At 42.4% G+C, this 17,135-nt stretch overlaps 1 protein-coding gene across 3 annotated transcripts in view; it reads left to right on the top strand.

Moving 5' to 3' along the window:
• The window catches only part of LOC139574236 (rho guanine nucleotide exchange factor 6-like), a 30,420-nt gene extending 14,629 nt beyond the window's left edge, over nucleotides 1-15,791 (top strand). For 2 of the 3 annotated variants that reach the window (XM_071398624.1, XM_071398627.1), the window contains 11 exons: nucleotides 1,062-1,208; nucleotides 2,465-2,551; nucleotides 2,657-2,738; nucleotides 3,688-3,803; nucleotides 4,111-4,299; nucleotides 5,233-5,253; nucleotides 6,122-6,215; nucleotides 7,015-7,101; nucleotides 11,589-11,688; nucleotides 12,104-12,158; nucleotides 12,375-15,791. In XM_071398624.1, coding sequence (XP_071254725.1) covers nucleotides 1,062-1,208; nucleotides 2,465-2,551; nucleotides 2,657-2,738; nucleotides 3,688-3,803; nucleotides 4,111-4,299; nucleotides 5,233-5,253; nucleotides 6,122-6,215; nucleotides 7,015-7,101; nucleotides 11,589-11,688; nucleotides 12,104-12,158; nucleotides 12,375-12,497 — 1,101 coding nt within the window. In that variant the 3' untranslated portion in view covers nucleotides 12,498-15,791. The remainder of the gene's footprint in view (nucleotides 1-1,061; nucleotides 1,209-2,464; nucleotides 2,552-2,656; nucleotides 2,739-3,687; nucleotides 3,804-4,110; nucleotides 4,300-5,232; nucleotides 5,254-6,121; nucleotides 6,216-7,014; nucleotides 7,102-11,588; nucleotides 11,689-12,103; nucleotides 12,159-12,374) is intronic. The other variant, XM_071398626.1, reaches the window with a different exon arrangement.
• The last annotated feature ends 1,344 nt before the right edge of the window (nucleotides 15,792-17,135 follow it).

Raw genomic sequence — 17,135 nt, 5'->3', positions numbered from 1 at the left:
TAGTTTTCGCATACACACGTTATATGTCTGAACTCCGAATCAAAAAGCTTTCGCAAAAAAAACATGGTCAATGTGGCAGGTTTTATTTTGATTGCCAATTTTCTGCATTTCTCAAAAGTCCCATCAGGTAGCCTGATTTCAGATGTGTCCATGTAAACAGGATTATTATGGACATCGTTATTCTTGCCAAGCATGTAAACGTTTTAAACAAACTATTATATTAACCTTACTATCCACAATAATCGCATTATTGTGTGCATATAACCGCGCTCAGTGTCTTCATGAAGGCACATTTTCATTGTATGAAATTAATAAAGGCTTATCTGAAGATGGGTCAATGTTTTTTGTATCTAGTTCTTATGTTGCCAAACTGAGGGGGAGGAGCATCACACGAGACAGCCTTGCATAATAAAGGTCAAATAGGGGGTGCTTATATTAACCTGTGTAAAAGGGCAATGATACGCCCATCTCTGCAGTTTTAATGAAGAAAATATATTGCTTCCTGTGTAATATGTCCTCAGTGAAAAGCTTTTTCCTAAGGTGGGTTGTTACTGAAATAGCAGCACAGATTTTGAAGACGAGCGTTAGATGAGAGTCAATACAAGGTGTCTGTTGGAGAAATAGTTTGAGAGGCAGTTTCCACTGTGGCTGAGAGTACTGTAGTCTCTTGAGGTGTCTGTGTGTGAGATGTGTGCTGGGGCGTGTGTTTGTGCTTCCCAAAGGTTAACTTGTTCTTTTGGGTCCCCCAGGCCTATTTACACACGCTCCTGCTCTTTATGTCTGAGTCAGAACTTGGTGGATGTTGCTTTGTCATTTTGTCTTTGTGAGAGGGGGAATCCCCCTTCTGGTCCTGTAAACTGTTCTCTGTAACTCACCTTTGCGTGAGGCACAGTTATGTTATACCTGTTGCAGTAATGCCGTATCATGGACATTTTATATTACAGAGTTACTAGCTTTGCACTAGTGCAAATGGCTATTTTATTGTGTGTCTGTTTCCATCACACACTAACAGTGTCTCATATGCACTATACATTAATTGGCACCTCTCCCTCTCATTTCAGACCCAGTGTCAGGACCTGCGGAAGCGTAAGAACCTGGAACTACAGATCCTGTCAGAGCCAGTGAGAGGCTGGGAGGGAGACGGAATGAAGTCTCTGGGTCACGTGGCCTACATGTCCCAGGTGCACATGCAGAACGGGACCAATGAGGTGAGAGCAACAGATGCAGGTGTCCTTATATGCTGAACTAAGATCAGTCTTGCATCCCCCCCCCCAATGGTTAATGTTAGGATTGGGGGCGGTAAGCTAATCATAGATCTGTGTGTAACGGCAACTATCCAGACGGAGCGCTACAGGCAACCTCCGAGAAGGTCAAAGTTCAAATGAACGACTCCAATGGCTCCTTTCACAGCCATGTGGTTGAATGGATATGAATGTTTTGAGCAGCATGAATGTGTGCTTGGGCAAAGCAAATAACGGGAAAAGTGAGGTGGACCAGTTACTTTTTGTGCTTGACAAACAGGAAGTAAAATTGTTGCTTGTTTGTTTACTCACAGGCTTAGAATCGATCCAAGGACTTATTTCCCCTTTCAGAATTGTAATATTTCAGCACCTGACGACTTTATTCGGAGCAGATAAGTTTGTTTCCGTCCAACACGTTCTGGAGATGAGTCCTATATTGTTATCGCCACCGCCTCTCCCACATTAAGCCAATGTTATTCAAATATTTGAATTCATTATGAATCAGAAACCACAGACTGTAGAGTGAAAAGTCATCCCCCTGTAGTGTGGTTTCTGTGTAGGGGTCGAATATGAGGATCTGAGGGCTGAGGGGAACAAATGTCTGGCTTTGTTTTGGTCTTATTGAAGCACCAACCAACATCTAACATATTTCAAACAGATAACCTGTTTTCTTTACCCTTTTAAAGCTGCAATATGTAACTTTTTGGGTGACCTGACAATATTCACATATAAATGTGAGTTACAAATCTTTCATTCTCATTGAAAGCAATTCTAAGAAGTGGTAGATCTGTTCTATGTGAGCTTTTTCTTACTTTCGGTTTTGTAAACTAGCTTCAAACAGCTGAAAATACAATATTTTTGATTGTGGGAAAAAATTATGTATTTCACAGCGGTTTAGATGGTACAATGATTTTTTTACACTATATTCGCTTGCTCTGTCACATAAACTGAAATTTGGCGAATGATTTCGAATTTTAGCAACACGGGAAATGGCAGAGCAATTTCTGCATAGTGCATTTTTAACTTGGCTGAAATATTATGATTTGTGGATTCATAAACTACGATATTTCTCCCCAAATATCATCGACGCAACTGATTTTCACGTCCCTTTGCCAGAGTTCTCAGACACTCATCTCTGTCTGTGGGTGTCAATGTGTGTATTTGACACACAGCCACGTCTGATTCTTTCATGCTGTATCTGTGTTAATGTGTGTTCTCCATAGGAGAAAGAGGAGCGCTATCTCATGATGTTTCCCAGTGTGCTGGTCATGCTGTCTGCTAGTCCGCGGATGAGCGGCTTCATATACCAGGTAACCTACGAGCACCAGATGTGTGCCCTCTAAATGTGTCCCAGGTGTTTCCCAAGTATCTGTGGCAGTGTGTCACCCCCTCTCCTCCTCTCTCTTTTCCAACAGGGAAGGCTGCCACTGACGGGCTCCACGGTCTCCAGACAGACAGACGACACAGAGAACGGCCACTATGCCTTTGATATCACAGGTACAGTAAATTAATCTCAGAGGAGATGGAGAAAGACCGGAATACTCTATAATGTGCGGCACAATTATTGAAAGGGCCGTATCATACACAGGTCCTGTTGAGTAGATTGGAGGTCACTGGTCTGTAATCACATTCCTATTACATCAGTGGGTTGTAGGCTATTAATGGCCGTTTGCGCCTCATTTAAGTGAACCAATGGAGTATTTCTTATATAGCATTCCTTTGATAAAATAATATCAAGCTGCTTTGGCAGTCATTCTTATTCCAGTCCCTTCAGTACAAACTCTGGCAGTGTAAACCTTGATTTAATGTCTGGTTAAACGATTTGAGACTTATGACATTCACTGAGGGGGAAAGAAAACGTTCCGATCCTAAGTGAGTTATGTGAACTATGAATCATAGTGTTTATGTAATGCTTTCATTTAACATGACAAGACTGCTGGGAGAACCACTCATCAGAGTTGTTTTATTTACTTGCCACTTGACACATGCTATGATATATGCCGAGTTCAAGACAACTGGGAACTCTGAAATAAATGAGCTCAGACTGGGGAAAACTGGATTTGAACGGTCATCCAACTCGGAATTCCAACTCTGGAACTCGGGCCTCTTTCTAGGAGCTCCTACTTTCCGACCTGAAGATCGCTGACGCCATGATTTGACCTCGTATTCTTCAGAGTTGCCAGTGGTTTTGTACTGAGGCTTACTTGTTTTGTAACCATGACACCATGATCCAGTTTGTCATCCAGTCACGACACTGTGCCATGGTGGGCGTTTATGATTAATGTCAGACTTGTGGGCTTTAACGAAACATCTCGCTAACAAAGTGTTACCCGTACCTAACTTTAGGTAGCTTAGCCTGGAACTTCCCCACAAAGTGCAACCCACTGAAGTGTATGTGTGTGTGTGTGTGTGTGTGTGTGTGTGTGTGTGTGTGTGTGTGTTGCAGGGAGCATGTTTGATCGTGTCACAGTGATCTGCAGTAACCCCCAGGAACTGCAGGACTGGCTGGACCATCTCAACGCCTACACCAAAGGCGGAAGCCCTGTGGGCACCATAATCAGGGTAAAGACATGACACACACGTGTTCATACACACGCAAGGAGAGCACACTGCATTATTTATTGTTTCAAAGATACAGGAAGTGCTGTTGTGTGTAGAGAATGTGCACTAAACAAAATGGTGTATTTCCCTTTAGACATGGCCAGTGGTGTCACAACGTGCACACCACTCCACACGTAGCTAGAACTCACACTGAACTATGAACTGCCACTGCACTTCACACATGGCTGGCACTTGCATTAAACTTCCATTGAACCTCACACATCCCCTCTTTCTGACTGTGGCTTACCTCTGTGTATGGATGATATAGAACGAGGGGGGGAAACCGGTCAGTATGGTGGGCACTCCCACTCACCAGTCCCACCTGCCCATCTTCAGCACCCCCAGCCAGGCCAATCGGGGACCACTGGAGCCCCCCAAGACCACCAAACCCTGGTCCCTGAGCTGCCTGCGTCCCGCCCCGCCCCTCAAGCCCTCTGCTGCACTGGGCTACAAGGAGGTAGGCCAAACCAGATTTATAGTCCATCTATCTCTGAGTTCTTCACTCTTGATTCTGGAGAGCTGCAGTGTGCGCAGCTCTGTAGCCCAGCACTAACCCTCCAGATTGTTCTTATCGAGGTCTGGAAGAATAGTTGATTACTTGAATCAGGATGTTGTGGACAAACGCCTGCATACAGTAAGTTTCTTCAGGAGCTGGGGTACAGAACACTGCTTTACGTCTCACAGTAACTTGAATCTAATAGGACTATGGAAAAACCCTCTGGGATATAGCTCTGTTTGTGTGGGCAGAGTGCTTAGTAGATGAGTAGGCAAATGGTGCTCCCGGAAGCTATAGGATGACCGTGTAGTGGGGGGGGGGGGTGTATTCGTGTTTAGTAACCACATTAGTTCTGGTAAAGACTTGTCTTTGAGTGGTGTTTGACCTGGTGGTTGGCTGCAACAGATACAGCTGTGGTCATTGTGAGATGAGGGTGAGCTAGTATGATCAGATGTTAAAGTTCTCTCTAGTTCATTCCATTTCCATTTATTTAGTCAGAATAGTCCTTTTAAAAAAATGGCTATAGTTTTGCGAGTCCTGACATCCATTAAAAAAAAGCAGACAAAAGACGTTACATGCATGCAATAACCAAAAATGGGTTATGTGTGGTGCGCTTGAGTGCGACAGTTCATCACTGAGAATTACGCACCATGCTCTCTGCCCACAGGGTTAAAGCAGCTAATAACTGGGACTCCTTCTCTACCCTTTTATATAATGCATCCATCTCCCCTTTAACTCTACACCTGTTATATTTTCATCACTGTTTTCTTCACACTACAGGATGGTGGGGGGGGGGGGTACTGAAATGTTCACTGTTCATCTACTTCTATCAAAATTCTCAAAGAAAATTCTCTCTCTCTCTCTCTCTCTCCCTCTCCAAACTGGCTTCTATAGAGAATGTCTTATATATTGAAGGTAAGGCTAGAACTATCTATCTATCTCTTGCTGTGTGGATATGTATGTGTGCTTGTTTGCGCCCTTGTGCTGAAGTGGCAACACATTGCTCTGTTTTCCTCTTCCTCTGCTGTAAGCTGTTGGTTTCCTGTGTTCTCTGCTGCCTTGTCTGTCTTTTATCCCCCGTAGTCACCCTAAACCTCTGGCAGACGGTCTACCTGAGATCTCTATCTGTTTTCTAGGTAACAACAAAGCCCGATTTCTAGGTAGCAGAAAGCCATACTCGTACAAGTGGAATTTGACACAGAAACACTCATTCCCTTTCCAGGTTTTAAAATAGAATCGTTTACAAATAGAATACAAATGAAAGGATTACATTGAATTATTCATTGTTTCAATTAGGATCTTCATCTTTGGCTCGTTAATGGTGAAGGATATCCATTTTAGCTGACATGACATCATAGGCCACACCGTTTGCTCCAAGTGTGTGACGTGTGTGCTGGAAATCACATGTTAATTAATGACTCAGAGAGGACAATTTTGTTTTTTAAAAGTAAACTGTTTAAAATGACACCAGGGTCATGTTCATTAGCCACCAAATGGAAGAAACCTGACTGAAAGAGGGAGTAACTACTTAGACTTGTTCAATAAGAAACGCAACATGAAAAGAAAATTGGTGTGTTCTACTGAACATGACCCAGGTTTCTTTGGTTTTTTCCGTCCCATGCTTATGCAATATGTAAGACTTTGTTCGACCTTGTTTGTTTTTGTCCATGGTGGCAATGTGTGTTACTGTAGGCTTACAGTTACCGTTGTCTTTTTCCCCTGGCTTGACGACGTTTGTCACTGTGTACTCTACCCTGCTAACACTTCTCCCCGACTCCTACAGGACTCAGGTAAAAGTCCGAGGCCCATTAAGAAGTTCCTCCCGAAACGCAAAACGGAACGAAAACCTTCCGACGATGAGTTCCTCCTGCGGAAAAGTAGGTTTGATCATTACACACTATTATGTATAATTTCCTAGTGTCCAAATGTGTTGCCACCAAGGAAAGCACAGATTCACACTCTGTGTGACAAATTCCACCCGCCACCTAACCAATGACCAATTTCTAGCTCTGTGAATCAACACAATGTAATTCTCTGCATATTAGCTCAAACGTGTATCTCATGTGGTTGATGGTAACTCGCAGTCGGTGTGCCTTCTCAAGGTGAGATTGAAAGTCAGTTACTCATCAAACACATCCAACTTCTTCTTATTAGTGTTTAAAGTTGAACTCGTACCCAAATAATGTTGTAATGTAAATTAGAGGGGGGGGGACGGACACCACCTTGTATCTCAAACAGACTGTTTCAAAAATGCTTTCTGTTTCCTCGTTTAACATGACGTAACATTGGTTTACTTGTTGTCATTAATATATTTTTTATGACCGGCATACACCCACACAATTCTGTTGTTGGGGTACGCCCACACCGTTCCAACACAGAAAAGCTGCTTTATAATATGCTTAATTGCCATTTCTTGGAAGGAAAACTGTTTTGCTCATGTTATAATGAAATATAAGTCATATTTCATAGACATCTGGAAACACTGGACTGTTACTTTAAATTGCATGGAACGATGAGAGGGAAATGGACCATCGGTAGCATAAACCCATAGAGATGCTGCAGCTAAATCTGTTGGACCTGACTGTCAGTGGAATGTTGACGGTTTGAATATAAAGTCAGTTGTTGTGGTTCAGAAGGCACCTGACCCATTTCCCCCTGCGTGCCTTTGATTGACAGGTACAGCTGCTCTGGAGGAGGATGCACAGATTCTGAAGGTGATCGAGTCCTACTGCACAGGGGCCAGCCTGCATCAGAACAACACAGGTGAGACGGAGTGTGTGTGTGTGTGTGTGCGTGTGTGATTGATGTCTCTTTTTTTTCAACCTGTCAATCAAAACAAATATATAGTTGAAGTCGGAAGTTTACATACACTTAGGTTGGAGTCATTAAAACTCGTTTTTCAACCACTCCACAAATTTCTTGTTAACAAACTATAGTTTTGGCAAGTCGGTTAGGACATCTACTTTGTGCATGACACAAGTAATTTTTCTAACATTTGTTTACAGACAGATAATTTCACTTATAATTCACTGTATCACAATTCCAGTGGGTCAGAAGTTTAAATACACTAAGTTGACTGTGCCTTTAAACAGCTTGGAAAATTCCAGAAAATGATGTCATGGCTTTAGAATCTTCTAATAGGCTAATTGACATCATTTGAGTCAATTGGAGGTGTACCTGTGGATGGATTTCAAGGCCTACCTTCAAACTCAGTGCCTCTTTTGCTTGTCATCATGGGAAAATCAAAAGAAATCAGCCAAGACCTCAGAAAATAAATTGTAGACCTCCACAAGTCTGGATCATCCTTGGGAGCAATTTCCAAATGCCTGAAGGTACCACGTTCATCTGTACAAACAATAGTACGCAAGTATAAACACCATAGGGCCACGCAGCCGTCATACCGCTCAGGAAGGAGACGCGTTCTGTCTCCTAGAGATGAACGTACTTTGGTGTGAAAAGTGCAAATCAATCCCAGAACAACAGCAAAGGACTTTGTGAAGATGCTGGAGGAAACAGTTACAAAGGTATCTATATCCACAGTAAAACGAGTCCTATATCGATATAACCTGAAAGGCCGCTCAGCAAGGAAGAAGCCACTGCTCCAAAACCGCCATAAAAAAAAGCCAGACTACGGTTTGCAACTGCACATGGGACAAAGATCGTACTTTTTGTAGAAATGTCCTCTGGTCTGATGAAACAAAAATAGAACTCTTTGGCCATAATGACCATCGTTATGTTTGGAGGAAGAAGGGGGAGCCTTGCAAGCCGAAGAACACCATCGCAACTGTGAAGCACGGGGGTGGCAGCATCATGTTGTGGGGGTGCTTTGCTGCAGGAGGGACTGGTGCACACCACAAAATAGATGCCATCATGAGGTAGGAAATGTATGTGGATATTTTGAAGCAACATCTCTAGACATCAGTCAGGAAGTTAAAGCTTGGTTGCAAATGGGTCTTCCAAATGGACAATGACCCCAAGCATACTTCCAAAGTTGTGGCAAAATGGCTTAAGGACAACAAAGTCAAGGTATTGGAGTGGCCATCACAAAGCCCTGACCTCAATCCTAAAGAAAATTTGTGGGCAGAACTGAAAAAGCGTGTGCGAGCAAGGAGGCCTACAAACCTGACTCAGTTACACCAGCTCTGTCAGGAGGAATGGGTGAAAATTCACCCAACTAATTGTGGGAAGCTTGTGGAAGGCTACCCAAAACGTTTGACCCAAGTTAAACCATTTTAAGACAATGCTACCAATTACTAATTGAGTGTATGCAAACTTTTGATCCACTGGGAATGTGATGAAAGAAATAAAAGCTGAATTAAATTATTCTCTTTACTATTATTCTGACATTTCACATTCTTAAAATAAAGTGGTGATCCTAACTGACCTAAGACAGGGAATTTTTACTTCGATTAAATGTCAGGATTTGTTAAACTGAGATTAAATGTATTTGGCTAAGGTGTATGTAAACTTCCGAATTCAACTGTATATATATTTGTCACATGCGCCCGAATACAACCGGTGTAGACCTTACCGTGAAATGTTGACTTACAGGCCCATAACTCTATTTATTGAACTGCATTGTTGGTTAAGAAAATATTTACTAAATACATTTTTGTAAAAATTTAAATAAAAAGTAACACAATAAAATAACGAAGCTATGTACAGGGGGTGCTGGTACCGAGTCAATGTGCGGGGGTACAGGTTGGTCAAGGTAATTTGTACATGTAGGTAGGGGTAAAGTGACTGTGCATAGATAATAAACAGCGAGCAGCAGCTGTGTAAAAACAAAGGGGGTGTTAATGTAAATAGTCTGGTTGGCCATTTGATTAATTGTTCAGCAGTATTATGGCTTGGGGTAGAAGCTGTTAAGAAGCCTTTTGGACATAGACTTGGTGCTCTGGTACCGCTTGCCGTAAAGTAGCAGAGATAAGTCTATGACCTGGGTGACTGGAGTCTTTGACAATAGTTTATAGGTCCTAGATGGCAGGAAGCTTGGCTCCAGTGATGTATTGGGCCGTACGAACTACCCTCTGTAAGCAGCTTACGGTTGGATGCCGAGCAGTTGCCATACCAGGCGGTGATACAACCTGTCAGAATGCTCTCGATGGTGCAGCTGTATAATTTTTTGAGGATCTGGGGACCCATGCCAAATCTCTCCTGAGGGAGAAAAGGCGTTGTCGTGCCCTCTTCACGACAGTCTTGATTTGTTTGGACCGTGATAGTTTGTTGGTGATATGGACACCAAGGACCTGCTCCACTACAGGATCTGCTCCACTACAGGACCTGCTCCACTACAGCCCCATCAATGTGAATGGGGGCGTGTTCGGCCCTCCTTTTCCTGTGTTCCATGATCAGCTCCTTTGTCTTGCTCATGTTGAGGGAGAGGTTGTTGTCCTGGCACCACACTGCCAGGTCTCTAACTTCCTCCATATAGGCTGTCTCATTGTTGTCGGTGATCAGGCCTACCACTGTTGTCGTCAGCAAATTTAATGATCGTGTTGGAGTCGTGCTTGGCCACGCAGTCGTAGATGAACAGGGAGTACAGGGGGGGACTAAGCACGCACCCCTAAGGGGACCCCGTGTTAAAGATCAACGTGGCAGATGTGTTGTTGCCTACCCTTGCCACTTGGGGGGGGGGGCGGCCCATCATGGAAGTCCAGGATCCAGTTGCAGAGGGAGGTGTTTACTCCCAGCGTCCTTAGTTTAGTGATGAGCTTTGTAGGCACTATGGTGTTGGACACTGAGCTGTAGTCAATGAACAGCATTCTCACATAGGTGTTCCTCAGGTTTAGGTAGGTTACTTTCTAAATGTAATCAGTTAGTTACTAGTTACCTGTCAAATTGTAATCAGTAACGTAACTTTTGGATTACCCAAACTCAGTAACGTAATCTGATTACGTTCAGTTACTTTACTTTCTCCTTTAGGCATTAGAAGAAGACAATATATGTTACCAGTTGAACAACATCTATTGCAGGATAAAACAATGTTAGTTTACATAGCTGGCCATATATGGATGTTAAATTTTACTTTGTGGGTTGGTTATTTGGCTTCTTCTAACCCATCACCTTCTACTACATATAGTAATACGATTAAATTAGATCTTTACATTATAAACCAAAGTCTATCAGAATTCCAGTCATTCCAATAAATGTTATACCCCTTGATCTTCAAGAATAGGACTTGGAAATATGGAAGTATAGATTACCCAAAGTTTTTGGCTTATGCTGAGGTAAAACAATAAGGAGTTCGATCCATCAAACACATTTGGTGTGTCATCATAGTGGTCTCTGACTTGTGGTCAGACACGCTCAGGTGGAACAAACTTATACTTGCGCCTTTTTTCAATGTTGATTGGAATGTCATTGAGAAAACAGAAGTGTCAAAGATTTTTTTCAAACATCCTTTCTGAATTTAAAAGTAATCCTCGAAGTAATCTAGTTTTTCAAAAGTATCTAATCTGATTACGTTTTTGCTGGTAACGTAACGGTTACTGTTTTTTTTGTAATCCCTTACATGTAACAGATTACAGATTGTGTAATCAGTTACTCCTCAACCCTGGTGTTCCTTTTGTCCAGGTGGGAAAGGGCAGTGTGGAGTGTGATTGAGATTGCTTCATCTGTGGATCTGTTGGGGTGGTATGTGAATTGGAGTGGGTCTAGGGTTTCCGGGATGATGGTGTTAATGTGAGCCATGACCAGCCTTTCAAAGCACTTCATGGCTACCGACGTGAGTGCTATGTGGCGGTAGTCATTTAGGCAGGTTACCTTCGTTTTCTTGGGCACATGGACTACGGTGGTCTGCTTGAAACATGTAGGTATTACAGACTCGGTCAGGGAGAGGTTGAAAATGTCAGTGAAGACACTTCCCAGTTGGTCTGCGCATGCTTTGAGTACACGTCCTGGTAATCCGTCTGGCCCCGCGGCTTTGTGAATGTTGACCTGTTTAAAGGTCTTGTTCACATCGGCTACGTAGAGCATGATCACACAGTCGTCCAGAACAGCTGGTGCACTCATGCATGCTTCAGTGTTGCAGTAACTTACCTCAATGCGAGCATAAAAGGCATTTAGCTAGTCTGGTAGGTTCACGTAATACATATACGCGTGTGTGTGTGTTATACAGACAAATAGTTTTCTTCAACACATCCAAGATGTGTGTGTACCGCACCTTTTAATGGCCCATAGATAGACATGGCAATGACAAAGGCTTACTCGCGTGTGTGTGTGTGTGTGTGTATTGTGTGTATCTGCAGCGGTGAGGAAAGATTCTGTCCCTCAGGTCCTGCTGCCGGAGGAAGAGAAGATGATGGTGGAAGAGATGAAGAACAACGGTCAGACCATCATAGAGGAAAAGTAAGACTGCCATCACTCAGGAGAATAGACTCTTATTAGGCCATTACATTACTGTGTATGCACATGGATCTGCAGTTAGTTATCGTTCAGCCGGTCGTTTCAACACATCAAATCCGAAGCTTTTTCAAGGATACTGTAGGACACTAGTATTTTATTTGTCAGTTAAAATTGAGAAATTAATGTCTTTACATGATGCCCTTGAAGTGTTGGGAAAACAGGGGTTTTGTCTTGAATGTTGAATAGCAAGAAATTGTGGTCAACATTGAAAAGCATGAAATTGGGACTTAACAATTTCACAAATATTAATGTTCAACTACCGCGAACACTCAAATTCCAAAGCTTTTATCATATTGTAACATGAAAATAATTTGCTATTGTCCGGCTTTCTGATAACCTTTTGTTTCTTGACTTGCAGGAGTCTGGTTGATGCGGTGTACGCTTTAAAGGACGAGGTCCATGAATTAAAGAAGGTAAAATAACTGTTGATCTAAAACTCACTCTGACACATTTAAAGTCTGACAAGCCATTTTGTTCAGGAGCGTCGGTGTTGTGGTTTGTGGGTGCGTGCTTGTCTATCTGCAGGTACATGTTGTGATTGTGGGTTCCTGCTTGTAGGTGTATGGGAATGTGTGTGTTCTCACGTCTTTGCTGAGTTTCAATGGATATTTGTGTATGTGTCTCGCCAGGAGAGTAAGTGGATCAAGCAATGTCTGGAGGATGAGCAGAAGTCTCGTAAGGAGCTGGAGAGAGTGGTCAGGAAGCTGGCCAAGCAGAAGAACGACTGCGCCTGGGAGGATGGAGACCACTGAACAACCCCACACACCTATCCATTTACCTATACCGCATATATGTGTGTGTGTGTGTGTGTGTGTGAGTAAGTGAGCAGTGTGTGACTGTGTGCAGTGTGTCCATGCTTCCATCTCTACAACACAGATTCATTTAGCTGGACTCTGGTTGGAACAACTCTCTGTTCTGATGCTTGGCCTCACACGCTGAACTATTCATTATCTGTCTTCCTGATCCAACCCTGTTGGAGGATTTTCTAAGTCATGACCATGGGTCTTACTCAAGCACCCGGAAAAGCTAACTGAGACCAATGGGAGGGGGAATAACCAGAATCGGACATTCTGATTGGTTGCATCCCTTCTGCTGCCACTGTAATTGGTCAACTCTGATGGAACCATTTTGGACAAAGGATAGATAACTAGTCGTGCAGTATCACCAGCTGCATCGCCACTCTGGACTACTGTGTCTACATTTCAATAGGAAATCTAATGGGTGCGAGAAGCCTTCTTTAGGTAGAATGAATGTTTTCTTGCATGCTCTTGTTTCAGCGGGAGAGTGACTCCCTCCACCATAACTAGGGCTCATCTGTCCCACTCTACATCTGTTACAGCATTGTTTGTCGTTTGTTTGTTTAGTTTGATGTTAAGGACACCCCCGCAGCCTTGTCGGGAAAGAGAGAAGCTTGCATCGAGCTTCAGTGAACACGATTGGCATTTTGCGATTGCACATTCTAGACGTGAGACTCTGCATCTCCAAGATATTTTGTAGGCTTTAGATTTCCATTTCAGATAGGTGAGACCTTTCCATAGACTATCAAAACGGTCTACTATCAAAACGGCTCATGGAGAGTGGATTTCAATACTGCTCCAAGCTGGTATTCATTTTATTGAATAAGGTCCTTGACTGTGTACCTTACAATCTGCATGGATGTACAGTGTTTCTAAGATAGTATTACACATGCTAATCAATATATAGTCCAAAGCTATCAGGGATATAGATATTTATAAACTGGGTGGTCCGAGCCCTGAAGTGCTGATTGGCTGACAGCCGTGGTATATCAGACCGTATATCACGGGTATGAGAACATTTATTTTTACTGCTCTAATTACATTGGTAGCCAGTTTATAATAGCAATAAAGCACATTTGGGGTTTGTGGTATATGGTCAATATACCACGGCTAAGGGCTGTATCCAGGCACACGGCGCATTGCGTCGTGCTAAGAACAGCCATTAGCCGTGGTATATTGGCCATACACCCCATCCCCTCGTGCCTTATTTCTTAAAAGTGTATTGTGTATAGAATAGACACATACTTTCTTACCGAAACAACAAATAACAATATATAAATAACAATTCAATACATGTACTAATAATTCATAGCTTTGCTTTATTTGGGGGTTACATAATATATATTGCTTATTTATTTTCCATTAAAACATTTAATTGTGTAGAAAAGTGTATGTTGTATGTATATGGTACTGGGAACCCACTTGGGGCGGTCGTTATGGGTTTTTGCCTTTTTTTTTAAATGGGCTGGAATTCAATCCAACCCGAACTGCAGAAACGACCTCTACAGAATGTTAACCTTGTTCTGATGCTAAGGGGAAAACGTTTTTAAGTGATCTTATTTATTGGACATTGTCCATTGGGGAAGACTAAACAACTCAGTTTGATTTTTAAGAATTTGGTACAACAGGAACATTCTTATTTGTATGTAGTAGAGGCTATGTCCCACATTTTGAGTTTGGTATAAATTCTAAGAAAGTCTCATTACGTTTAACATCAGTGTTCTGGGCCCTTATTCACAAAGCATCATAGAGTAGGAGTGCTGATCTAAAATCAAGCCCCTCCTGTCCATATGATCACTTTTAATTATGGTCTAAAAGGGAATAAATGATCCTAGATCAGCACTTCTATTCTCAGACACTTTAGGAATACCGTCCCTCGTCTCATAGTCATTATTATGCTTCCTTCCCATGTTGGAGCTAATCCAGGCAGAAGGAAAGATGTCCCCACTTTGATTGTGTTGTTGGAGAGCGTATAGAGTGAGTCAGTGTGAGTAATGTAGGAGAGGAAGTGATCAAGTGCCTCCTGATAAATTAAGTGACAGGGATTAAATGGGTTTTCTAGCAAATTGCCCAGGTTGGTTTTTATGTCATGTTTTCACATTTCAATGCATCTGATGGCACTGGTTAGATGTTCATGGGGCGAGGTAAGGGTATTCTAACAATTCCGTGTGGATTCGGGCTTTGGTGCCTTATGTCAGGGTTTCCCAAACTCTGTCCTAGGGCCCCCCCCCTGGGTGCACCCAGGTGGAGCCCCAGGACCGAGTTTGGGAATCCCTGCCTTATGTCGAGGCCTTAGGTGAGAAATGATTCATTGCAATCACAGCACTTCATCCCAGGATTATATGTAGTGCATACACTGTAACACCTGATGCTGCAGAGCAATAGTAACAGTAGAAAACATGCACAAAGTGACTCCTTCAGTTTGGCTGTTTTACTTTACAGCAGGGTTCCCCAACTGGCGGTTATTTTGTCCCCCCAAATATTTTTTTAATTTTTATTATTAGAATTTTTGTTGTTGGACATAAGACTGTAAAAACAGCATGAAATCAGCAATCAAATATTAGATCTGTTTGGGCTTCTTGCGGTCAATTTGCAGTCTAAACATTATTTGTAAGTAAGTTCAGGCCCCCCAACCTGCCGCTCAAGAAAAAAAATCAGCCCGTGGCTAAATCATCTAATCGGTGATCCCTGCTTTACAGTGTCACTCTGAAACGGTCAGTTGGGCAAAGTAGAACCAGGATGTATAAAGAAATAATGTGCAGTGGTGACTCCTCCTTTGCCCCTTAACCAAAATGGGTCTGTCTCAGCAGTGTGTTCTCTCTAGTCATGATGGATAGCAGCATACTGGAACACGCCGTTGTGTTCAGGTCCCAGTGTCAATGTCAGCTCAGTTCTGCATGTTTTGTCACCTGTACAAATGTCCTTCAGTATCATTTGTTCATCTTTTATTGCTAAGATTATTATTATTATTATTACATCAATATTTGTATTGAATAGTTTTCATACAGTGTCTTATAATGTTTCATGCCTGAAAGCCTAAGTGAGCACTTGGAGGGATATAACCTATCCCATCCTTCTCATCGAGGCTTGTCGGACTGCTCCATGTGTATCATTTAAAAAAAAGTTATTCTATGCAAAAGTATGACTGTTAGAAGTATTGTAAGTCTTTTCTTTTTGTAGCGGCTGCATACTTTCATGTTATGCTTTCAGTATGCTCATTATTTTAATAAAAATGTAACGCAAACCATAGTTTTATTAACAGTATTCATTCATGTTGTGAAAGTCCATTGGTAAGCCTATTCCACTACAGGGATCATCAACTAGCGACCCGTGGCTGATTTTATTTGGCCACCTAAAGTTTGCTGATATTTTTTTTTTAAGTGTATATACATACATACATACATACATACAGTTGAAGTTTACAAACGCCTAAGCCAAATATTTTCTAACTCCGTTTTTCACTATTTCTGACATTTAATCCTAGTAAAAATTCCCTGTCTTAGGTCAGTTAGGATCACCACTTTATTTTAAGAATGTGAAATGTCAGAATAATAATAGAGAGAATGATTTATTTCAGCTTTTATTAAAATTTTATTTCACATTCCCAGTGGGTCAGAAGTTTACATACACTCAATTAGTATTTGGTAGCATTGCCTTTAGATTGTTTAACTTGAGTCAAACGTTTCGGATAGCCTTCCACATGCTTCTCACTAAGTTGGGTGAATTTTGGCTCATTCCCCCTGACAGAGCTGGTGTAACTGAGTCAGGTTTGTAGGCCTCCTTGCTCGCACACGCTTTTTCAGTTCTGCCCACAAATTTTCTATAGGTGTGAGGTCAGGGCTTTGATGGCCACTCCAATACCTTGACTTTGTTGTCCTTAAGCCATTTTGCCACAACTTTGAAAGTACGCTTGGGGTCATTGTCCATTTGGAAGACCCATTTGCGACCAAGCTTTAACTTCCTGACTGATGTATTGAGATGTTGCTACAATATATCCACATCATTTTCCTACCTCATGATGGCATCTATTTTGTGATGTGCACCAGTCCCTCCTGCAGCAAAGCACCCCCACAACATGATGCTGCCACCCCCGTGCTTCACGGTTGGGATGGTGTTCTTCGGCTTGCAAGCATCCCCCTTTTTCCTCCAAACATACCGATGGTCATTATGGCCAAAGAGTTCTATTTTTGTTTCATCAGACCAGAGGACATTTCTCCAAAAAGTACGATCTTTGTCCCCATGTGCAGTTGCAAACCATAGTCTGGCTTTTTTAAAGGTGGGTTTGGAGCAGTGGCTTCTCCCTTGCTGAGCGGCCTTTCAGTTTGTCGATTTATTGGACTCATTTTACTGTGGATATAGATACTTTTGTACCTGTTACCTCCAGCATCTTCACAAGGTCATTTTCTGTTCTGGGATTGATTTGCACTTTTCGCACCAAAGAACGTTCATCTCTAGGAGACAGAACGTGTCTCCTTCCTGAGTGGTATGACGGCTGCGTGGTCCCATGGCTTTTTCTTTGCAACTCTGCCTAGAAGGCCAGTATCCCGGAGTTGCCTCTTCACCATATTTATACGTACAGTGGGGAGAACAAGT

This window comes from Salvelinus alpinus, chromosome 4 (assembly GCF_045679555.1).
Source record: "Salvelinus alpinus chromosome 4, SLU_Salpinus.1, whole genome shotgun sequence".
Classification (NCBI taxonomy): domain Eukaryota; kingdom Metazoa; phylum Chordata; class Actinopteri; order Salmoniformes; family Salmonidae; genus Salvelinus; species Salvelinus alpinus.
The sequence above is the reverse complement of the archived record's forward strand: the minus strand, read 5'-3'. Positions and strand labels throughout refer to the sequence as shown.